Genomic DNA, 24,792 nt, shown 5'->3' with positions numbered 1-24,792 from the left:
ATTTGGCCTACAAGCTTACTCTGCAAGGAATAACCATAGAAGGTAGCCTGTGACCAGGTTCAGTTGAGTTCTAAGAATTCATACGTCAGGCATGGTCATTAGAACAGAAGTTTTCATGGGAAGTAACACTGAAGTTAGCTATTTAGGGGGTGAAGATAAGGTTGAGGTGAAGCATTTAAAGACACAGTGGTGAAAATAGCTGGTCTAGAATCAAGAGGATTTGCTGAGGAGAAACATTTTAAAATGGAAGCACTGAAGAGGTCGCCATCTGCAATCTCTCATTTTACATAGGGTGACCTCTAAGAGGTAAAAGGTCATGAGCCTGGGTTGTGGGAGCCTCAAAAGGCAGGCAGTGTAGAGCTTAGGTGCTGGGGTGCCTTGTGAAAAACCAAGGACATAGTGAGAAGGCTATTTACGAAAAATTTAATTTAGGGGCATGTGTTCAAACTGTTAAATCCTGTCTTTTTAAAATTAAATTTAAAAATTAAATTTATTGGAGACATTGGTTAACAAGATTATATAGGTTTCAAGTGTACATTTCTATGATACATGATCTGTATATTGAATTGTGTCTACCACCCAAAGTCCAATCATCTTCCATCACCATATATTTGGCCCTCTTTACCCTTTACTTCCCACATCTTCTGGTAACCACCATACTGTTGTTTGTGTCTGAGTCTCATTTTTATATCCTACATATGAGTGAAATCATATGGTTCTTAGCTTTCTCTGACTGACATATTTCTCTTCGCATGATATTCTCAAGATCCATCCATGTTGTCACAAATGGGATTACTTCATCTGTCCATGTGGCTGAGTAGTATTCCATTGTACATATGTACCACATCTTCTTTATCCGGTCTTCTATGGAAGGACACGTGGGTTGTTTCCATGACTTGGCCGCCTTGTGTGTAACCCTGTCATACAGTTGTGATGTTGCCTGAAAACCCAGCATTGTTATCCTGGCTGTTGGATAAATGACACACTTGCTCTTGTCCTGTGATTGTTTTACCTTTTCACTCCTCCACCCACATTCCCTTCCAACTCACACACATCTTCAGTACATGTTTCTATGTTAATACCAGGTAAAGATCAAGTGTTAGCCTTTCCAAGACTGTTTGCATTTTAGCTGGGACAAAAGCTTCAAGAAAAAGTAAATGCATCTAAAAAGTAGAGATTTGCCCTACCCGGTTTGGCTCAGTGGATAGAGCATTGGCCTGTGGACTCCAGGGTCCTGGGTTTGATTCCGGTCAAGGGCGTGTGCCTTGGTTGCGGGCACGTACCCAGTGAGGATTGTGCAGGAGGCAGCTGATCAATGTTTCTCTCTCATCAATGTTTCTAACTCTCTATCCCTCTCCCTTCCTCTCTGTAAAAAAATCAATAAAATATATTAAAAAAAATAAAATAAAAAGTAGAGTTTTCAGGTCTCAGTGACTTCAGATGTATGAGGCTTCCTGAAATCAAAGTATGTAAGAGGAACAGATTCGAAGCAGGGGACACACCTGATGTCTAAGAAGAGGGTGTTGTGTGCCAGGCACTTAGTAAGCATTTAAATTTGTTAATGAGTGAAACTTTTTTTAGTGAATGAATGAATCGATGAATAAGGCTTAGGGGTGCAGGGAAAGAGAAAAGAAAGATGGAAAGAGAACCTTTAAAGAAGGAATTAATATGTCTTGGTGATTATGTGACCCTAAGGGGGAGAGAGCTTTTTTTTTTTTTTTTTTTAATTATAGACACAAAATCTCGTGGCCTGGGAGAATGCCTCTGACAGAACCAGGAAACTGGGAGAGTGCTGTGTTTAATCCTCAGGGCATGCAACTATCATTCAAGCCAAAACTTGGAACGCTCCTTCAAGTTCACCTGTTTATAAGTTACTTATATGAGTTGCAGTCCCATTTCCTGCTCTTCTCCTTAAAGTCCTCTCTACAACTTTCCCTCCCATTTCTGTGTGCCGGGGGAAATGGGGAAGCAACTCCGTATAAATGGTGTGCTGAGGTTTTTTTTTTTACAAAATGACCCGTTTTGTAAATTCTGTTTTTATCCCACGCTTACTCCCACTTAAATTTGTCACTTCAGAATTCTCTAGAACAACGCTTGCTTTTTTCAAAAACTGTATCAGCCTTTTTATGGAAAGTTATGCTTACGGTGAATTTTACTGTTTGCCTCTCTTTTGCATGGACTGTGCTGCCCTGGGTTATGGAGATAACAGGCCGACTTGCCTCCTGAAGGCATTCCTCCTTGACAGACTGGTTTGCTCAGATCCGAATAAACACTCCTGCCTACGGGCCAGTAGTCTGCGTTTACAAGGCACTTGGAAAACACCAAACACCGCAAGCAAGCTGCGGAGAGTGACCATGAATAGCAAACTTAATTTGGTTTAATGTGTTTTGGCTTGCTTGACCTCACCAGAATAAAAATGTGCCTGCTTAAATTATTGTATTGAGAGTTAAAAAAAAATTTAAAAAAAAAAAAATCCAGAGACATTTATCTCATTGGAAGAATCTTGGGATCGCTTTAGCAAAGGTTTAAGTCCATGTTTAATGTCAGATAGGCTTGAGAAATGTTTAACGTAGAGCTTTAATCACAGATTAGGTTATTGTGAGTTCTGAATTTTAAGAGACTGAATTACAATTTTCCCCCCCTCTTGCTACTTTTCTTTTTCTAGACGATTGGCTGGCAACGACCTTTCTTTTATCCACCCAAAGGCCTTGTCTGGGTTGAAAGAGCTCAAAGTTCTGTAAGTAATGCAGTTTTAGAGTTTCACAGCTGGCTGTGTATTTTCTTTCTGCATAGTCAACATGCTTGGAGCGAGGTTAAGCACAGTTTCTTTTAGCTCAGGATTAAAAGGTTTAAGGAGTGGCCAGTGGGTTGGTGTGGGAGGCTAGAGGTTGATTTAGGCAAACCTAGGTCTAGATAACAAAAGTTAAAATCTGAATAAGAGGTCTTCTGACCTCTAGTGCATGAGAGTCGAATATTAGACTTTTTATGTGGCTAATGCACTGAATCAAAATCATATTTAAGCTTTACTGATTGGGTTTTGTTTCCACATATTTTACAGCTATAACAACGTTGAATTAGCTGACCCTCATGGGAAAAGGACTTATACGAGTTCCAAATATTACAGTCATTTCAGAGCTAAAGGGAACCGAGGTGCTTGTGACTTCTGTAGCCTGTGAGGGATCAGGACATCAATTCCCAGCAGAGGCCAGGAGTTTGGAGTGTGGCAGGTTAAGGAACAGGGGGACTGACTGCCAGCCCACTCACTCCTACCACTACTTGCTGGGTGACCGTGGGCAAGTCACCAGACCTCTCTGGTCCAGTGAGCAAGAGGGGCCCTTTACCATCCCATTCTGTGGTTATGACTTACATCAGGCAGTTATTTGATTAATGTGACTAGGAATGGCTTTAGGCAAAAACTAGAAGGACTTCATTTTGGGTTCTGATCTTTGCCTTCAAGCTCCAGGCCCTTGCTCTCAGATGATGAAAGCTCAGGTTCTGCCCTGGCCTGCATTCCCTGAGCACACAGCTGCTGCCCCCAAAGACTCAGGGTCTCCTATCTTCTTGGCACAAGTGGCTTTACCTCATGTCTGCGATTCTGCGCTCTGCTTTATTCCAGTTTGAAAAGGCGTAGGGATTCCAGTGGGTGCTGTTATTCCTCCCAGTGAATTTTAGCTGGGGTGATTGATGAAGGTTAATGAGGTGCCTTAATTCCTGAGAGGGAAGCAGCCCCTGGAAATGTAGATTACCAGGCACGTGCATGTCCAAAGATGACTTGGGTTTCATTTCTGGCTTTACAACAGATGTTTCTTGCCTTTTTTTTTGCAATTCTCTTGTCTTGGGTGCTTTCCACCTTGATCTCTTCCCTTTCCTGTCGTTGGCAATAAAAAAATTTTTTTTGAAAGAAATGACTCTGAATTCTTCTAAGAAAAAATGGTCCCAGTTGCTTATTCACTAACCAAAAATTTCCTTCCAGAACCCTCCAAAACAATCAGTTGAAAACAGTGCCCAGTGAAGCCATTCGAGGACTGAGTGCTTTGCAGTCTTTGTAAGTACCTTTTTGGTTTTCTGCATTTTTGAATCATATGATCATCTGGCTGCAACATGTGTAAAGACCTGGAATTCCAGGGAGAGAGGAAGATTTCTCTTCTCTGGGATAAAAACGGGGGTGGCCAATTGCCGTTATGGAAATGTCCTTTGGCGAGGGAGAAGGAGGTGGTTCAGTCTGCCTCCTCTCTTTTCTCAGGGGTGGGAGGAAGCTCCAAGTAGACACTGCTGGGTGTCATTCCACGAGCTGGTCTGTGGCCGGTGGGCATCACCCCCATGGAACCAGAGTCGTGTGTGTACAGCAGTTCCAGGGTCTTGGGCCATGAAGGTCAAGGAACAGCCACAGAGAGGTCTCAGCTTCAGGTGGTAATGACAGTCGGGACAAACTGATTCGAGTTCCTTATCTGTGGACATTGAACACACACTGGGAGTGGCAACTTAATGGCCTGTGCTGCCTTCTTCCCAAGGCTGTTTGTCTTTTTGAGGAAAGGTTGGTTTCATGTGGAGTGTTCAAGATTTCAGCTCTTGGTTTCTACTGTGCTCAGCTACTAATTTCCAAAGGTTTTTCATATAGCACGTCCCTTGTTCTTTTTTTGCATCCTTTCTCGTGTACATGCATGTGTGTATGTACATGAACCTGGAGAATGGGGATCATTGCTGCCGTGGTTTGAGTGTGCAGACTCCCATTCTGCCTCTAGTGGGTGGATCAGGTGAGCAGCGTGGTATCACAGGGACCCTGCAAATCCACAGAAGGTTTTGAAGAAATGACTGTTTTTATATTGAAATACCAGATATTTGGTAATGACTAGAATGCCTGCTGTGGAGTAGTGTCAAGGCTACACCACAGATCTCTTTATCCCTGAGGTAGAAAACCAAGTTCCTGTCTTTGGGGCACTTTAAAGGAAAGAGGTGAGAAGCACTCAACTGAAGCATGTGTTTATCGTAACGTGACTCTTGCCAAGATTAAGAAAAGCCCTTTGCATATTTATGTCAGAATGTTTGCATCGCTTTCAAAAAGAAATCCAGGCAAGTTTGGATTTATTAGAACTCTGTTTGGTTTTGAATCCCCACTTTGCTATTTACTGGCTGTGTGATGTTGGCCAAGTTATTTACAATTCTCCATACAGTAGTTTGCTCATTATTTACCGTGTACTTGAATGCATGAAAAGGACTTAGGACAATATCTGACAGGTAGTAAGTGCTCACTAAACACTGTGGAATCTCTTAATTTAAACATTGATGATATATTTTATTAGGTTTTTGTTCCTTTCATTACTAGTTTACCCAATTTGCATAACTAGGTGAAGGGAACATCTTTGAAAGTAATGAAAAAGTAGTCTTCAAAACAAGGAACTTAGTTTGTTATTCTACTAGGATCATGAATACAAAGTTACAGTTTTAGTTCACGTCCAAATAAATACAATGGGACTAGGGCAGTTTCTCAAAGTCTGGCTCTTTGACCATCTGTAACAGTATCATTAGGGGGAAATGTCCCTAAAATACAGATCTCTAGGCCATATCCAAGAAGTAGTGATATTTTCTCTTTTAAGGATCCAGGAAGCTATATTTCAAAAAATTTTCCCAGGTAATCTCATGTACATGGAGGTTTTGAGATTTACTCCGAATAAAAAATTGTAATAGTTATCACATTTATGTGTTATGAGTTATAAAATTAGGTTTTAGTCACACCACACTACATGTATACACTAATCTGTTCCTTAAAGGTTTTTTAAATTGATTGCCCTTTAAAATAACTATAAATGGAAGCTTTTGTAGGAAATGCATGTGAATTGTAGAAGATTTAGGTGAAAGTAATCCAGCGGCTTATCCCATCCACTTGCTAATATAAAACCATTTAACTGCACCCAAAACACATCCCTGGAAATTGTAAATTGTAGATTAACTTTTGATTTTAGATTATCTTAGTAGTTAATGGAAAGTGAATGTGAAAATAAAAATATGCATTAATAAAGCATATTTTATGCTATACCAGTTAAACTTTACAATGCATCTAATGTCTTAGATAAAGAGTATCTAATGTCATAAAAAAAAGGAGTATATGGGGTATCAACCACTTAATGTCCAAAATTGGGATGAAGGGTGGGAGTGAGGAGAGGAGTCCAAACAAAACGTTTTTAAAAAGGCATCAGAATGTTTTTACATGTGTCAGAAACACACGGAGCTATGGGTCAGGCCTGTTGTATTTGAGAAGGAAACGTTCTTGGGTTTGTTAGCATAGTGGGTGTAGTGGTCAAGTCAGCTACAATTGAAATTCTGGTGTAAAACAGTCTTATCAGCACTTGAGTCCGTTTGAAAATCTGATCTTCAGACCAGAATTACACGAAGGCTTTCCTTGTGGTTTTGAAGTAGTGCTTTACAAGGAGCAAAGTTCATTAGGGGTGGAAATTGAACAGAAGTGGTTTGATGCAAGTATGTGATGATGACCTTCACATCTGAAAGCGAATTGTTGCTATTAATAAACAGGGAGCGTGAACAGCCTTCCACAAAGCCCAGAGCATTGCCTGAGCAGATTAAGAAGACATCTCAGAATTTGCCCCACTAGATTTTTTTCTTAATGTTAGAACACACTTACATTAGATATGAAAGGAGTTTCAAGGGCTACGTTTTTTAGGTTTTCCACAATAGCAGAATTTCTGAACTATTTTGAACTAGGACCTGGTAACAAACTATATATAGACTAGGTGTTTGCTGACATCGCAGACATTCATCACATACAGAATTATTTGGTATCGTAATTTCATTTAAGGCAACATAAAAACAGTGTGTGAGCCTGGGTAAGATGTAAAGATGTTTTTGCAAATAGAGAATAGACACATATTTTAAAGATGAATAGTAAGGGAATTCAGTTAACACATTGTTAGCCTTTTAACAACTAAAGTACACTTAAATACAATAATAATTGTATGGAGTTTAAATGGTAGAATACCTTAGCCAATCCACATCCTCTCCCACTCTGGGGGATATCTGATGCCATTTATTGCATCTACTGAATGGATCAATTATAGCATTTTCTTTGCCCATTAATAGGGGTAAATATTAATAATGTAGGTCATTGGTACCAAGCCACAGCTCTAAGATGAATTATCTGTGAAACATTAATCTCAGTGTAAGTGCAGTTCTTTGTATTTATGGGTGTGCCTCCCACACCCACTTGTGAATTGAGGTATAAGGATTAACCATTTGTGTCACCACAAATCCTTTTTCTCACTTAACTTCTGGATTTCATTTTCCTGGGTTCTTCCCTTTGCTCTCAATGTATGTGTGACTTTTACAATTTTGGGGAATTGTTAGCCCAGAGGAAATTGTGTCTGTGTATTTAATGTTGTATTATTATTTTGCCTAGAATATAGTAACGAAACTCTTTTAGCTCAAAACTCACCTGGTTATCTTGCTTTAAGTAAAGGATATCCCATTTCTTTGGTGGCATATGGCACAGAATTCTGCAGGAGCATGTATGGTGTACATAATACTGGGCTTAGGTTAAAAAGGTACTGACGACATTCCTTATTACGGTATTTACCGCATCTCAACGGAACATTTAAATGACGATTTCTCTGTGTATGTAGGGGAAACATTATTTTGTTGAATATGAATACATGCTATCAATATGATAACATAAGCAATTTTACCTTTTTAAACTGCTCTAACACTGAGAAACTAGGGAGGAACTTCAATCTGTACTTAAAATACAATCCATACCCCTTAGCTGGCCCACATGGTTCCACATAATCTGGTCCCATCCCCGTCTGTGTCTCTATGGCCCCTCACTCCCTTCCTCTCACGTGCTTATCGCTCTGACCTGGAAGATGCTGGGACCACACCCAACTCCTTTCTGCTACTGGATCTGCCCTTCGTGTCTCCTTTGCCTCTAACACTACACCCTCTTGCTCTTTCTCTGAACCCTTCCTTCTGAACCTCTGTTAACCTTTATGTCAGTGGCATGTTTATTTACTTCACAGCACTTCTTGAGCACTCCGAGATCATCTCTTAAATTTATCACACTGTGATCACCGCCCCCTGAATGTCAGCCTCCTGAGGACAGGCTTCACCATTGGATCTCCGGTGCCTAACGAGATGCTCCATGGAAATGTGCTGAATGGACTGCAGATAATTAAATTCGCTACAAGTAGAATTTAATTGCACTATTCAGTTACATTACATGGTTAACTGTATGATTATATGTTCAGCGTCTCTCTCTCCTCCCAAGTGGAAGTTCCTTAAGGTTGTGATGTGTGTGTGTGTGTGTTTGTGTGTGTCTGTGTGTGAAAGAGAGAGAGAGAGGGAGAGAGATTGAACACACTCCTGTATCATGAAAGCAAATCTCCTAAGCAGCTCCTTAGCCAGGACTTTGCCAGTCTGTTGCATTAAAGGATGCCTGTCTCTTCTCAGGGGTAGGTTCTAGAAAGCCCAAGGAATGAACAAGCCTAAAAATGTTTGAGTCTAAGTGGATTCTTAAGGCAGCTGCTCAGTTTCCCGAGCTCTCCCATTGTCAGTGTCCCTTCTGTTACCTTGACGTTATCAAAAAGAAAGCTTCCATCTGATCCTCACCAGGACCCGGGGTCTTTAACCCCCTTTAACCCCGGCCAGTCTAGCTGCCCCTGGCCTGGGGGGTTAGTTGGGAGTAGCCCTCAGTTCTCGCCTGGAGGGGAAGGGGACAGTTACTTCGGGATCTGAAGCTGGAGCAGCATAGGAAACAAGGAAGCACAAAAGCCACTCTAAAAGTCAGTTTCCTGAACTAGAGAGCTGTCACACTTGATTTCTTTCAAAATTTGCTGTCATTTTGACTTTTCACCAGTTTTTTGTTGCGGTTGTTCCCTAATTTTCACCAGGAGGTCCATGCCTGTCAGGTATGACTTTAAGTAGTGGCGATACATCAACAAGGGGTTTGTGAAGAAAGTTGTGATTTGCTGGGCACATACTGTCCCTTATCATATTAATAGCAGGTCGTCTTTGTGTTGAAAAGCCATTATTCCAACAGTTACACCTGGTTGTGCCCACAGTAGCACTTAGGACTTAGTTTTCCAGATTTTCAGATGGGGACTTAATTTTAAGTATGAGTAAATCCTATTAGTAAGGTGTCCTTAATTTAAAAAAAATAATGGAAAAATTAAAGACGCTTTAAAGTCACAGTAACATTGATCAGAGTAGCTGTTTAACTTTTTCTATGAACAACTGGTCCTTTTCTTAAATAGTGCATGGCACCCATATTTTTAACTTGTCTGGTGATAATAAAGATTAAGAATCTATTAAAATGATTTGTTCCTGTAAAAAATTTTTTTGGAAATATTTTCCTATTCCCCCCCACCACCTTGATACCAAGTCAAAATAACAATTAAATTTAATATTAGCCCTAGCCAGTTTGGTTCAGTGGATAGAGCATGGGCCTGTGGACCCAGGGTCCCGGGTATGATTCTGGTCAAGGGTACGGCATGTACCTTTGTTGCAGGCTCCTCCCTGGCCCAGGCCCTGGTCAAGGCTTGTGCAGGAGGCAACCAATTGATGTGTTTCTCTCACATTAACGTTGCTCTCTGTCTTTCCCTCTCCCCAATATATACATATCTCCCCTTGGGTGAGGATTAACAACAACAAAAAATTTAATATCAAATATTAGTTATGATGTGAAATTGTAAGTAAAGCTTATCTTAGTTTCTTGTCGTTTTTCTGTATTTTTTATATATTTTGAGACATAAAATTCTGACGTAAGCCTTGTGAGGGTTTAAAAAAAAATCTTTCTGGTCTTCTAGCCTTAAAGGATTCACATTTCTTTGTTATGAAGGAAGGGAGAGAACTGACTTCCATACACTGATCTTGGAAAAGTCGTGAGGCTTGATGAGGACTTCTAGTGGGATGAAAGAAATCAGATGTCACAGCCCGGTCGCTCTATAACGCCGTTTTGTTTGAAAACTCAGAGCTGTGTGGCTTGGATTGCCTCCTTCCGGTAGGACTCATTACTGAACGTGGTGGTTTATTTCTGCCAGGCGTCTGGATGCCAACCACATCACCTCAGTCCCCGAGAACAGCTTCGAGGGGCTCGCTCAGCTCCGACACCTGTGGCTGGATGACAACAGTCTGACGGAGGTGCCCGTGCACCCCCTCAGCAATCTGCCCACCCTGCAGGCGCTCACCTTGGCTCTCAACAAAATCTCCAGCATCCCCGACTTTGCGTTTACCAACCTGTCCAGCCTGGTGGTCCTGTAAGTATCCACCCCATTTAATACCATATAGTTATGTTAATTTGGGAGCACAAAACAGGTTTCTTAGTATGAAAGTATCTTACTGATTAGGCTCCTGAAGAGTGAGGGTTTGGGGGAGCTGCCTTTTATACAAAATTAAAGTGATGGCTTTTAAAAATACAGAATAGGATAATTTTAAAAATTCATGTCTGGTAATAACTACTGAATTTCTCTAAAACATGTGACCATTTGTAATCACGAGAAGAAATTGGGTCATCAACTAACACTTGTACAGCTTTTACTTGTGTTTCAGCAGTGTATTCAATGTTAAAACAAGCAGGATTGTTTTGAGGTGCACATACAAGAGTTTCATTGATTTCTTTGTTTGTTTGTTTATTATTCTCACCAGAGGACATTTTTCCCCATTGATTTGATTTGATTTTTTGAGTGGAAGGGATGGGGAGAGACAGAGAGAGAAACATCAATGTGAGAAAGACACATCCATTGGTTGCCTCCTGCACACACCTGACCTGGGCCGGGGATCGAGCCTGCAACCAGGGTACATGCCCTTGACCAGAATCAAACTCACAATCCTTTAGTGCGAGGGCCACTACTCTAAACACTGAACCAGCTAGGGCGATATTTTATATTTTTACCGACTTGTCTATTCAAACAGTATATGATTTTTGTGTGTTTCTAATCTTTGAAAACTTGGATATAATAAAATGGCATTTCTTGTAAAACCTGGTACTGATTCTTGATGTAAGCTCACTTGCTTCCTTCCAAGTCATTTCTCCCACTTCCCCGAAGGAGAGCTCATCCAAGTTTCACTTCATATAATTAAAAGCTCATCAAAACGTTTGTTTTGATAAGGGTGCATATTAAGGGATCTTTAATATGTGCACCCTTTCCCCACTAGAGATATTTTCATATTTTCCTTTTTATTGGTATTCTGTCCAATGAATCTTAATCTGGAGTGTATATTGAGATAACTACCTAGTGCTATTTGTTTTCCATTGGCCGAGTGTTGAAGTGTTTAGCTATATCATTTTTAAAAATTTTTTTATTAGTAATTGCATTTATTGGTGTGATCTTGGTTAATAAACTTCAGGTATACACTACTATAATAAATCATTTATATGTTGTATTTTGTGTTCACCACCCAAAGTCCTTCCATCACTATTTATCCCCCCTTGACCCTTCTTCTACCTCTCCTCCCCCTTTCCCTCTGGTAATCACCATACTATTGTCTATGGCATTTTTTTTTTCTTCTTAATCCCTTCATCATTTTGACCCAGCCCCACAACTCCCTTCCCCCCTAACAGTGTCAGTCTGTAGCTATACCATTTCTTTCTTTCTTATTACTCCTCACCCAAGGATATTTTTTTTTCTACTGATTTTTAGAGAGAGTGGAAGGGAGGAGGAGAGACACAGAGAGAGAAACATCATGTGAGAGACAAACATCGATTGATTGCCTCCTGTGCCCTTGACAGGAATTGAACCTGGAGTCCTTGGGCTCCATCCAGGGCAGTGGTCACCAACTTTTTGGAGCTCATGGACCACCAGTGGTCTGCGGACCACCAGTTGGCGACCGCTGGTCTAGGACCATTTCTTTAAGCCATACAAATTTAGACATATAAATCATTGTAATAGTTGCTATTGGGTGATAGTAAAGTCATTTTGATGCTTTTTTCTATAGGCACCTTCATAACAATAAAATTAAAAGCCTGGGTCGACACTGTTTTGATGGACTAGAAAACCTGGAGACCTTGTAAGTTTCATCATATTTTGGATGATCACATTATGATGTCAAAGGTACAATTTTGCATTTCATTGCAAAAAAAAAAAAAGGAAAATATTAAAGGTCTTGCATTCACTCATAATTAAGTTAATAGTTGGCTAAATTCTTGCCATCCAATAACACAGTTATGAATTCTAATCTAAGTTTATTGTCTAAAATGGCACAAAAGTTTGAACTTGATATTTCTTGCAAAAGTACATGTTAAAAGCAGCTCAATCTGTCAAACTGGTTTTGTTAAAATGTATGGTAGATAATTATGGAATTTTGAGCCTTATCAAATTAATTCTGGGAGAAGTGTTTTGTTTATTTGTTTTTTCCTTGAACACAGTTGCCTGGCTGGTTAATGGTTAACACTGGGATTGAACATTATCTCAGATTTCATATGCTAAGTGTGACAAAGTTTCCCAGTTTTCTTAGGGTACATTCGTTGTTGTTTCTGCTAGTGAAAGTTTTTGGGAGTTCTGGCGGTTTCAAGGATATATTGCAATACTGAGCAAAAGACATTGTGCAGCTGTGTGTAATCGAGAGTAGGATCTTGATTTTTGTTATTTTACTTCATATTAGTTACCTTTATTTGGAGAGTGATAATATTTGCCATTGTGGTGCACTAATTGATTCAGAGTACGGCCCAATTAGATGGGTCAGTAACCTCTGATTGGAATGCTTAGGGTTTTGTAATATTTTGTTTCACTGAGTTCTCTCGTTAACTCTCAGTTAATGAGAAGACCTTTAGGACTCTGTTAACCCACTTTCCTGTCTGAACAACTAAAGGATGGTGAGCATCAATGGTTATTTGAAAGTTGAAGTTCTTTGATAGTTCCAAACTCAGTTCTCCTTTTCTCTGTAAATACCAGTGTAACAGGAGACTGAATATACACTGCACCATGCATACTATTCCAGTTATATTAAAATTGAATCTCTTCTTCCCGGTTAAATTTTTATTTGTTACTTTTCTTTCTGTGTAGAAAAGGAAAACAAAATAGATCTCTAAGAAGCTGGGCATTTGATTTTGTTTTACTCTCATTCTGAAATTTGCATGCTAATCATATGCCACCATGCTCTTAGGTGAAAAGAATTGAAATGTAAACATACTCAGAATGAACACTTTTTAGTACAGATCCCTGTGATATTTCTTTCTCCCAATGAATGTGACATTTTCAACAATTTGTAACCTACTAGAGGGCAATAGTTATGTGAACTCATCCTGGTTCTTCTTCTTCCTACTTATCGTGGGCCATCTTGCTGATGGTAGGGCTGAGGTCGGCTGCCTCAGGCCAGAATTTCTGGAAGCCACTCTAACCCCCAAATGGAAATCTCAGTTGCAGGCTATTGTCGCTTAGAAATGGATAATTTAATAAATTCTCTTTTATGGTGACTTTCCTGAGAAATGACATTCAGATGATTTGTTTGTTGAATGTACCAGTAATGTGTGAGTCTGAGAATTATTTGAACTTTTAAAATTGACTTAAAAACATCCTAGAAGAATTATGATTCTTTTTTCTATTCAGTACTCTAAGAAAAGGTATAAATTCAATTAAACTCCTACCTGGGTTTGAATGGCAATATGGTTGGTAAAGAAAGATTATGATCTAGAGGAAGTGATATTTTTTAAAAATACATTTGTACCAAAATGCCTTTTAAATTATGATCACTCTTCAATATTCTTATGTATTTTCCCCCCTAGGGACTTGAATTATAACAACTTGGGGGAATTTCCCCAGGCTATTAAAGCCCTACCTAGCCTAAAAGAACTGTGAGTATTGCTTTGCTGTCTTTTTGCCTTAATATCCTCAGAACTCATCATGTAATGTTCCAACAATGAGATTTTTAGGACACATTTGCTCCATTACATACACCGTAAAACACATACACACAGACACGCATGATCATACAGGTTGGAATATGTCAGCTGGCATGGATAGTTCTGAATATAGATTACCCGACAGAGCTAGATTCTGGGGAAAGAAAAGCTGTAATGTAGGGTCTCTGCCTTGTAGGAGCTTGTCGTCTTAGTGTCATTGGGGAGGCTACCACACAAGACAGACAGCAGTTTCTAGGTAGTAATAAGTGCTGCGTGGATCGGATAAAGAAATCATTCTAGAAAAATACTTCATTGAGACTTGAGGTCATTGGAAAAGGCATCACTAAAGAGGAGAAATTGGACTGGGTTTGAAAGAATGGAAATCTATATATATAAAAGGCTAAGTGTCCATCTGTCCAACCGGTAGCTATGATGCGCACTGACTACCAGGAGGCAGATGCTTAATGCAGAAGCTGCCACGACGTGCACTGGCCATTTAAAAAAAATGGCACCATGGACCTGGCACCAACAAACCAACATTCGGCTTCCCCCAAGTGGGACACAGGCCCCACCACCACCCCAGAGCAACACCCCACCAAATTGCAGCCAATGCTGCTAAGACCCCATGGCGCAAAATGCAGCCCAAAGCCAGCTAGCCCATAAAGGGTCGCTGTGGACACCAGGTAATGACATCACATAGCAATGCCCGACTTCCTCTTCCTAACCATAACTAGCCTCTTCGCAGTTTCTTCAGCCCAGGAACCCGTCTTGCTTTATAGCCAGGTGGAAACATTTTACACTTTAACCAAATGTCTGTGAAGCGTTTTCCCGGGCCTCATCTCATTTGATCCTCAAAGAAGTCCTGGAGTAGGTAGATAGGAGACTCGATAGAATCCTGTTTTCTTTTCATTAGCCGAAAATTGGAGATTTAGAAAGCTTAGAAACTTGACCCAACTGAAAAGAAGAAAGAAATGGTGGAACTTGAAAATGACTTCAGGTTTTTTCACTGTGCAGAATATAGTCAAACACTGCTACAGTTAAATATTTTATCCTTTGTTCTCCCTACATGATCTACAATAATAATCTGCTTCATGTTGATATTTACTACTGTGTTGCAGACAATTACCTGAAAGAGAAGTTGGGGTGCTTCACTGGGCTGGAAAAAGTTTAGCTAAATCAGAAAGCAGTTCTAATTAAGCAAGTTTATTCTATATATATAAAAGGCTAAGTTGACTCGCGCATGCGTGATACATATAAAACTCTCACTGGCACCAGTCTCACGGGGGTGTGTTTTGATCTGTCATTGTTGATCATGAATTTGGTTGACATTTCTATTATAGAGAAAGGGCGAATAGCGATATTAAAATATTTCTCCTAACTAATTTCCTTTCAATGTGCACTAATCCATGCATCAGGAAACTTGTATTTAAATAAATGAAAGGGAAGGGGAGCATTTTAGAAGTTGGATTTGTCAAGGGCAGTGATAGGAATGTATATGGCATAATAGAGACTGTACATCATGAGCCAATAGCTAAAGCTGTATGATGAATTGCTTGAAGACTAAATGCAGGATATAGTGAGAGATGTGGGGGTCAGACATGTTATGATTCCTGTGGTCTAAAGTTCTTTGATGATGAAGGTACAGCTAAGTGTAGATGAAGTCTCTGATGGATAGTAGGCTAAGTAGGGATTTAAAAAGAACTATCAGGAAAAATATGAGATAGACTTAAAAATTCAGTTTTCCCACAGTTCTGAAGTTTTCATGTAGTTGTTATCAGTTATATGCTATATAATACAAGAGTAGATACTTGGGTTTTAACTTTATTTCACAAAGGCATATGCATTTCAAAATATTTTCTCCTCTATCTTTTTAGGTTATTTCATAGTAATTCTATTTCTGTTATCCCTGATGGAGCATTTGATGGTAATCCACTTTTAAGAACTATGTAAGTAGTTTTGAAAGTTTCTTCTAATGTATAATCATGTACAGCTATCTCTATATGATGGCAAAAACCATCTGACTTAAGAATGAAAAGTCAGGCTTTCAGATATATGAATTTTATGAACATAGATTTAGTTTGGGAATGCTTGTGAACATATGAAAACTTTGATTTTTTTTTTTTTTGTTGCTGTTTTTACAGACATTTGTATGATAATCCTCTATCTTTCGTGGGGAACTCAGCATTTCACAATTTATCTGATCTGCATTCCTTGTAAGTACTATATAAATTATAAAACACACCTGAATGCTTATACAGTTGCCTTAATGGAAAACTAGACTTTATTACCATAGCTCCAGAAAACAAACTCTTTCAGTGTCTTTTCCTTGGCCACAAGTCCAAAGGATAATTCTGAAAATTTTTGATAGTTTTAATGTATGTGGACATTTGGCCAAATTTCCACACTTTCAGGTACATCCAAGAGATGAAAGCAGTTTTATTTTTTAGGGCTTGTAGTGCTATCATCTTAAACTGTTTAAAAAAGAAAATGCAAATGTTGTCTATGCGAATTTTTTATTTAAAACGACTGCTTCTCTCCCGATTTCTTAGAGTCCTTCGTGGCGCCAGCATGGTGCAGCAGTTCCCCAATCTGACCGGGACTGTCCACCTGGAGAGTCTGTAAGTACGGCCCTTGGAAGACGAGTTGCATAAAGAGAGCATGCTGGCCTGCTAGTTGTGTGCCGGTGCTTTTTGGTGACGACAAAGACTTTATGTTGATTCCTACAATCTCCCTTTGTGAATAGCATGGAAATGGATATTGAGTTTGGGCTCAGTCGGCCCAGGTAGAGTATTGCCTGGTGTGTGGAGATACAATATATGCAAAGGGCACTGGACATGTAAGGCAGTAAGCAAGTGCCAGATCAGAAGCAGTGCTTCAGGGATTCACAAGTGGAGCGATCAATGCAGGCTATCAGAGAAGGCTTCCTGGAGGAGTTGAAATGTTTCAAAATGAAATACTGGCAGGTTTCCCAGAGCGGGGTTTTTATTTAGAAAGAAGGATTTAGGTAAAGGATGGTGTACAGAAGGTCACATATCACTAGAATTGAATGGGGCGTGATACAGAAAAATTTGGAAAATTGTTTGGGTCACAAACATGAAATGGCAAGCCTTGAACACTGAACGTTTGGTTTTGGCAAAGCTTCCCGATGGACAATCTGTAAATGGGTAACACGTGCAGCGAAGGTCTTGATGACTTTGGCCCTCGAGGCAGCCAGGTGGGGCCTGAGGTGGCCAGGATCTCCAGCCACATGGAGCCACACAAATGTTTTGATTTTCACGTGTTCCGAGATGTAAGAAAAAGAAGTTGGGAAGCTCTGAACTAAGCAGTTTAAACTTGACTTAAGGTCATTGGAGGTGTTGAGGATAATGAAGCAGGTGGTGTGAGGAGGAGAAGAAAGACTAGAGATAGGAAGAGTGGTGAGGAGGCCATGAGAATGATCCACTTGGCTAAGTGAACACATTGAACCACTGCAGTTCTTCCCTGTGGCCTGAGATGCCCCCACCCCTTTCTGCACCATCCCATCTCCCATCTGTATTAAAGCAGTAAAAATGGAGCTAGAAGGTCAGATGCTGGAGACACACTATACTAGTAGAGGAAGAAAGAACAGGAATTGGTGATTGACTGAAAATGGGAACAGAAAGGGAGGGGGGTAAGAGAAAATGGGAGACTGTTGAATCAGGGTGACTGAAAGAAAAGACAGAAACAATGTTTGGGGGCAGGATGCCCCCAATGTTTTGTGTGTGAGTGGGAGATGGTGGGGGGTGACAGAACTTGCAGGTGGTCATGGTCAGGCTGTGACTGTGGATTGCTGTTTTTCTGTTGGTCCATGTGAGAAATCAAGCTTGTTGTTTAGACAATATTACCTCTAGTGTCATGAGCTTCTCTGATTTTACTATGGATAATGATACTAGCGTGGAGGGTTAATTTGTCTTCCCACATGCCAACTTTAGGGAGAATCAGGCCGTGGGATACATAGACTCTAGTCCATTTGAAAATAAGTGAGCATTTATTTTTCTACATGAGAATAACATTTTTACCATCTCAACTTGAATCATTTCTTAGATGAGCCATTTTTTTCTGCAGGACCTTGACAGGTACGAAGATAAGCAGTATATCCAGTAATCTGTGCCAAGAACAAAAGATGCTTAGGACTTTGTAAGTTGGATTCTTCTTCCTTTCTCACACCTTTCTTTTATGTGCTTCACACATGTTTTCTTTTTAATGAACTACTTTTGTTAGGTGATTTTAAAGTATAATTATTTCTTATTTCCTTCATGGAAATGAGCGATCATTTTAATAGCCCAGAGGTAATGTGCATTTGAATTTAGTTTTAGGGATATATATATTTCATCTTGTGACTTTAAACAAACTAAAACCAAGCTAGGTCCTTTCTTGATTTTTTTTTTTCTTGTCCTTGTTTTTATTCGTTTCCCAGAAGGGTCAGCTCTCCATATCTTGCTCTGTCATCCGTAGCCTAAGCACAGCCCAAATCTGTCTTAGATCAGGAACCAACTGAGCATGGAGCTTTCCAAAAACTTTAAACTGACCTAGGAATTAAAAGATGTGAAAATGTCACAAAAACAAATAATTAAGTTACTAAGTTGTTAATAAGTACTCAGTGGAGAGAGATAGTAACAAAATAAGTGACTGAATGATTAAGCAGGTAATTAAATGGTGTCATGGAGTATCAAGGCTGACAATTACCACTAAGAAAAAACTTCAGTGGGATTAACTGAGAGTCAAGTAGTCCCAATACTTGATTTAATATGTTTTTAAAAATATGACTACCACTCCTCTTAGAGCTTTTTAATGAAATAACATAGAAATTATTTATGGTGTAAACAATATTGTAAAATAGAATTAAAAAAACCAAAACTCTAGGACTTAAACATAATTTTTATATATTCCATATTATATTTTTATATTTAATTTTGTTTATTTTACATAACATTTTAAAATATACTTTACATTGTCTGTATTCAACATTATGTACTTGAAGTTTGCAAATCTTAAGCCTGTTGTATCACTAGGTGCTCTAGAAGCTTACAAGTCTTAGAAAAAATATAGCTGCTTTTCTTGTTATCTCTTTATTACAGATATTAGCACTGCTTTCAGTGCTTCTGAGTATAGCTCTTATAATACAGTTTTCTGATAACATTAATTTTTCATTTCCATTGTTTTAAGGGACTTGTCCTACAACAATATAAAAGACCTCCCAAGCTTTAATGGTTGCCATGCTCTGGAAGAAATGTAAGTTGTTCTTTGACTTACTCTTCTTGCTGTGTGGTGTATTGTTAATTCATTGAGCGTTTCCTATTTTAAATAAATGGCTTTAATATTAAGAAATTAGATATTCATATAATCAGGTGTTCTTATGAATAAATGTCCCATTGTACTAGGTATGTTCATGCAACCAATAGTTTTTAGACATCTATGTATCAGGAATTCTGTGAGACACTATGGGGAGAGGGTGGTATATACAAAAACATAAAAACTTGTCCTGGCTGTTGAGGGAAACCAGACATGGTTATCTACTGTGTACCTATATAGGACATCTCTGATGGAAATGGATGGGGAGGTGAGGAGAGGGAGGTATTTATTCTCCCGTTTTTGATCTCCTCCTTCCTCTATGGTACTCGGTGTGGTTGTGTTGTCTTGGATCCTTTCTCACTGTGTTGTCTTCCTGCTCCACTCCTGAGCAGGGTTGATAAGGAATTTAGATAATTACATATACACCCCCCCCCCCATATAATTTGGGATGAAATACCAATTAGTCTAACCATTTCAAGTTATAGATAAGTTTCCTTGACTTTCAACAAGATCAATGTTACTTATGAATGAGTAAAGTTAGAAAAAGTTTAAGAAATACTATTTTTCAAACAGAAAATAATTTTTTCTATTTTTCCTTTTCTTCTTCCGCTTCTTTGTCTACCCCCTCCTTCCCTTTTCCTCCTCCTCCTTCCCCCCTTTCTCCTCTCCTTCCCGCACTCTTTCTTACCCCTTTTCTCCCCCGCCACCTTCTGGCCTTCCTTCTTCTTCTAGTTCTTTGCAACGTAATCAGATCCGCCAAATCAGAGAAGGCACTTTTCAAGGCCTCATATCCCTAAGGATACTGTAAGTTTCTCTATGATTATTAGAGATGAGTACATTTTCTGTCAAGCTATAAATTGAACATATCAGCACAATTCCCATTTTGATAGATATACTTAAAGATCTGATTTATTATGTGTAAATACTGTTCTTTGAACTTCACTGCATGGTACTTTACTATAAATAATGTATTTTCAGCATTTTTTTTTTTTTACCTTAGCTCATCTCTGATATTGTACATTGATTTAAAAAGAAGAATGTGTACAACCTGAGAGATACACTTTGTTTTCAAGTCATAATAATGAGTTTATCCATTCATTAGGCCAGGGTTGGCAAACTGTCATTGTGGGCCAGATCCAGCCTGCCTCCGGTTTTTGTAAATTAGATTTGGCACACAGCCTTGCCCCTTTTGTTTTAAGTATTGTCTGAAGCTCATTTCACCATCCTGTGGCAGAAGAGGTTCAATACTTGCAGGACAGACCATAGGACCCTCCAGAGGTGAAAAATATTTGCTTTCTGGCCTTCCACTGGAAAAGTTTGTTGACCCCTGCACTGGTGTCTCTATCATGACAAAGGTGGCTAATATGCAGCAGAAGCATGCATTTATAAAATGGACGTGTATTTTAGCGTATATGTGTGCCAACGACTCTACGAAGCACTTGGGAATAGAGAGGTGACTGAGACAACCCTGGCCATCGCCTTCCTGGAGCTTCAGTGCAGGACACACACATCACTGAATTAGTGAACATTTTTTAAAGTGCAGAATACATTCAAAAAATTGACAGTGAACTTACGTATATTGAGTCCTGCTTTTCAGCAGACCCCCATTTAGAAATGAGAAATGCATTCTACTCGAAAACATTGTATTGGTGGTGTTGTCGCCGGCAGGCTTGTTGTGGGTCTGGGCCCCAGGAGGAAGGGGACTGGCTCCTCGCTGCCATCACTTCTGGAGCCCTGATAAGCGACAACAATGAGAAGCTGGCCTTTTTATGATTTGAAACCCAGTTTGTTGAGTTTTCCTGTTATCTAGGAGACGTGTCATGGAATGCATTTATCCAATCTCTGAATTTCCAGTCAGGCTCAGTTGAAGTGTGGTTGGAGATTATTTCTCTGTTTTATTATTTCTGTAGTAGCAGAATTCCTCAGGGTGTGTTCCTCAACACAGTATGGTTCTGCTGTTGATATGTTGTTTATTTCCTGCTTGAGGGGGGAAAAAAAAGATATCTGAAGCCCTTCTGGAATGCTCTTGTTTGCATATTGATTATTTGTCTTCTCTCGGAGCCTTATCACTAACCTTTGAGAAGGCAAATAAGAGGAAACCTGCTTTTATTTTCAGCTTTGTCAGGAGCTGAGCTTTTTCTCACCTAGTTAATGGTACCAAAGGTTATATCATATCATTTATATTTTTGAACTGGCACCAGAACGATAAGGGGGAGAAAATTCACAACTGTTTTGAAACAGATGCCAAGTGGAATTACTGCTCCATGGGAACACATTCCAAGGCATAGGTTTTTGTGAAGGAGAGGTATTCAACACCCAAATGAAAATGTTGTTGGACAAATTAAAGGTTTTTGTTATTGGGGATATTGTAACTACCTCAGATTCTAAAGTGTAGTCAAAGTAACTTCAATTTGAGTTTATTTGAAAATATTAACACATTATTCTTATAATTGCAGAGATCTGAGTAGAAACCTGATCCATGAAATTCACGACAGAGCTTTTGCCAAGCTTGGGTCAATAACTAACCTGTAAGTTGAAGACTTTATGCAATAATATCAGGAAAGTCATGAATAGTCTACAGAAACTTGTGTTTATTGACCTGTCTGAATATTTTTCTGTTTAGTTGTTTCCTTGTATAAAGGCTAACTGCATGGATATAGAACGAGCTTTTATTATGGCGAGATGCATGCTAGATTTCATTATTTAACACAAATCACCTTCCTCCTGGAACTCTAATGTCTATGATGTTAACACGTACAGATGTTTCTGTGTGATTTGCATCTTGGGAGTTATGCATCTTGGGAGTTAATTTGATGTCTGGTTCACATTTTAGAGATGTAAGTTTCAATGAATTAACGTCTTTTCCTACGGAAGGCCTGAATGGGCTAAATCAACTGAAACTTGTGGGCAACTTCCAACTAAAAGAAGCTTTGGCAGCAAAAGACTTTGTTAATCTCAGGTGTGTTTTTGCTTATTTTTTCTTTTTTGTTGATGGTAGGGTAGGCCCCTAAATGATAGAGTGTGCTAGCTTTTTTTTTTTTTTTAATTTAGTGGGGTTTTGTGTTTTTTTTTTTCTGTGGTTCCCAGATTTTCTTGGAGGCTATAATTTAAGAGTATTTTCTATCCCAATCCTCACAGATTTGGTGTAAAATAGAACTTGAGCATCATTCCATAGTTTTTAGGAATATGAATTGGAGTCCTTGATGCTGTCAAAGAGATAACAGAGCTATTCATCAGAATGGTTTTTTATATAGTGGATTTGACATTAGCAACATGATGACAGAAACCACATAAGTGGGAGCCTATAGAAAATTGATACAATGCTATATAGCACTTTATAGAAAAGAATGGGGACTTCATTAGATATAACAGAGAGAGGGCTTGGGGACATTATTTTGGGAGAGGAGAATATATATTTTCACTATACTTACAAACAAAGTGAATTCATTTAATGGTAGAAATTCACAGATGACTTGAGACATTAATTTTAAATGAGACTACCAGTTTCATATGATACATTGGGTGTGGTTAGTTCATTTATATAAGGAGTGTTACTGTAAAATTTTAAACATGGTTTGGTTTAAATCCAGTTTGTGAAAGCATATCTTATGTAAATGAGAAGCTCATGCTGTCACCTGATCCCAGAGCTCTTTTCACAGATGAGGAAACTGAGGCCTGGAAAGGATACTGAGCGGCTGAAAGCCAGTAACAGCGAGGTCTTTCTGACTCCTGGGCTGGGGCTTTCCGTGACTCAAATACTCTTTACAAAACAAGCATGTCTGCGAAGTGGCTGTTCAATGCAGATTTTACAATTATTTTCCAGGTCGCTATCTGTACCCTATGCTTATCAGTGCTGTGCATTTTGGGGTTGCGACTCTTACACCCATTCAAACACGGAAGATAAGAGCCTCCAAGAACACGGCGTGGCCAAGGATAAAGGCAAGTGCATGTACTTGGTAAACTAGAACACGCTTGGTGGCACTGATCAGAGTCTCTGTTACTGTAATGGCATTTGCTGTGTTCCTGGCATCTTTAATATGTTATCATATTAATGTTATCAAGCCTCGTAACAAGCCGAACTTACATCATGTACGCGAGACGGGATCGCAGGAAACTGATTCTTTTGAGTCGTAATAAAGCTTGAATTCAACACAACCCATGTTTTATCCCCAGGTCCCGCGGAGGCAGCCGGGGTCACTAGCAGTGCTGAAAATGAAGAGCACAGTCAGATAATTATCCACTGCACGCCTTCAACAGGTATGCCCGACTGAGTGTGCTGCCGTTTCTTGCTTTACATGGACATTAGGCAACTGTACCTAAAACTTCTGGGGATGAGTGTGATTTCGGGGATGAGTGTGATTCCGGGGATGGGGGTGGGAGCAGATGACCTCATCAAGCCTGTGACTCAGGGTGTGGCCTGTGCACCAGGAGCTTAGGCATCTCTGGCAGAACCTCCAGTCCAGACCCACGGTATCTGAATCTGTGTCCGCGAGCTCCCAAAATGAGGGTTAGGAACATTAAATATTGAGAGGCACTTTTTTTAAAATTTGATTTTTATTTTACTTTTTTCTCAATGCTTCTTTAACACTAGGACTAGTTACATAAGGTACTTAACTGATCTGTAAGGATTTTTAGTGTTTTTTTTTTTTTTTTAAATACATTTTTATTGATTTCAGAGAGGAAGGGAGAGGGAGGGACAGAAACATCCATGGTGAGAGAGTATCATTGATCGGCTGCCTCCTGCACGCCCCCTACTGGGGATTGAGCCTGCAACCCGAGTGTGTGCCCTTGACTGGAATTGAACCCAGACCTTCCAATCCGCAGTCCAACGCTCTATCCATTGAGCCAAACCAGTTAGGGCTTTTTTTTGTTTTGTTTTGTTTTGTTTTGTTTGTTTTGTTTTTTGTTTTAAATGCAACCTTTCCTTTTAATTGTCTTTTATGTCATTGAACTTAGTAGGCTTGGGAAAATTAGTAAACTGACCATTGTGACTGTGATGTCATATTCTGCCTGTCAGAGAAGATGGATTTAGAATTTAACTGTAAAAGAAAAAAAGGAATTGGCTAAGTTGCATGCTGTGAAGTAGCTCCCTTTCTTAGCATATTGACAACAGGTTGATCTGGACGTTAATTTCATGACTCAGAATCACATAACAGGATTCTCTAATTACTGTGGAATTGTGAGTCTCTCGGGGTGCTGCACATGTGTCTTTTAATACTTAGCATAGAGAATACGTATAAATAATAAGAATACTTGCGTAGAGAATAAGCTTCAGGTGGCCAGATGAGTGAATGAGATTGGCAAGAATCATTGATGTTTATGCAATTTGTCTAATTTCTGTATTGTTGGAAGTTGAAGGGTGCAGCTCCCTCACTTGCCCCCCTGGGGTTCTTGTGTTGGAGAATGTACATCAGTAACTGGCAACCCAATGAGAAGAGACCAGCTTCATTAAGGGGAGATGAGACCTGATCATGCTGAGGTTCCATTTCCTCCATCCCCACTGAATTTAAACATTGGGGTCAACCAGGAGGATGTGAGGTCTGAGCTCACCTCCCCCTGGTTGCAGTAGGGATGGACTGCAGGCCTGTCTCCCCGACTCAGTTGTAGTAACAGGGATACCTATGTGCTCACTCAGAAGCCAA

At 39.5% G+C, this 24,792-nt stretch overlaps 1 protein-coding gene and 1 long non-coding RNA gene across 3 annotated transcripts in view; one reads left to right on the top strand and one right to left on the bottom strand.

Annotated features, from left to right (window-relative positions):
- LGR4 (leucine rich repeat containing G protein-coupled receptor 4) overlaps positions 1 to 24,792 on the top strand; it is a 96,062-nt gene that overhangs the window by 66,087 nt on the left and 5,183 nt on the right. Inside the window, exons 3-17 of one of the 2 annotated variants that reach the window (XM_008148953.3) lie at positions 2,666 to 2,737; positions 3,974 to 4,045; positions 10,044 to 10,259; positions 11,938 to 12,009; positions 13,724 to 13,792; positions 15,715 to 15,786; positions 15,982 to 16,053; positions 16,390 to 16,458; positions 17,924 to 17,995; positions 19,025 to 19,090; positions 19,883 to 19,954; positions 21,607 to 21,678; positions 21,984 to 22,109; positions 22,974 to 23,089; positions 23,324 to 23,407. In XM_008148953.3, coding sequence (XP_008147175.1) covers positions 2,666 to 2,737; positions 3,974 to 4,045; positions 10,044 to 10,259; positions 11,938 to 12,009; positions 13,724 to 13,792; positions 15,715 to 15,786; positions 15,982 to 16,053; positions 16,390 to 16,458; positions 17,924 to 17,995; positions 19,025 to 19,090; positions 19,883 to 19,954; positions 21,607 to 21,678; positions 21,984 to 22,109; positions 22,974 to 23,089; positions 23,324 to 23,407 — 1,322 coding nt within the window. The remainder of the gene's footprint in view (positions 1 to 2,665; positions 2,738 to 3,973; positions 4,046 to 10,043; positions 10,260 to 11,937; positions 12,010 to 13,723; positions 13,793 to 15,714; positions 15,787 to 15,981; positions 16,054 to 16,389; positions 16,459 to 17,923; positions 17,996 to 19,024; positions 19,091 to 19,882; positions 19,955 to 21,606; positions 21,679 to 21,983; positions 22,110 to 22,973; positions 23,090 to 23,323; positions 23,408 to 24,792) is intronic. The other variant, XM_054724696.1, reaches the window with a different exon arrangement.
- LOC129151070 (uncharacterized) lies at positions 17,990 to 23,390 on the bottom strand. The gene is made up of 3 exons (XR_008557876.1): positions 23,235 to 23,390; positions 20,725 to 20,884; positions 17,990 to 18,387 (listed from the first exon to the last, which is right to left on the bottom strand). It is a non-coding gene; the product is annotated as an uncharacterized LOC129151070 (long non-coding RNA).

This window comes from Eptesicus fuscus, chromosome 13 (genome assembly GCF_027574615.1).
Source record: "Eptesicus fuscus isolate TK198812 chromosome 13, DD_ASM_mEF_20220401, whole genome shotgun sequence".
Taxonomy (NCBI): Eukaryota; Metazoa; Chordata; class Mammalia; order Chiroptera; family Vespertilionidae; genus Eptesicus; species Eptesicus fuscus.
This window is presented reverse-complemented; position numbering and strand designations above follow the sequence as displayed.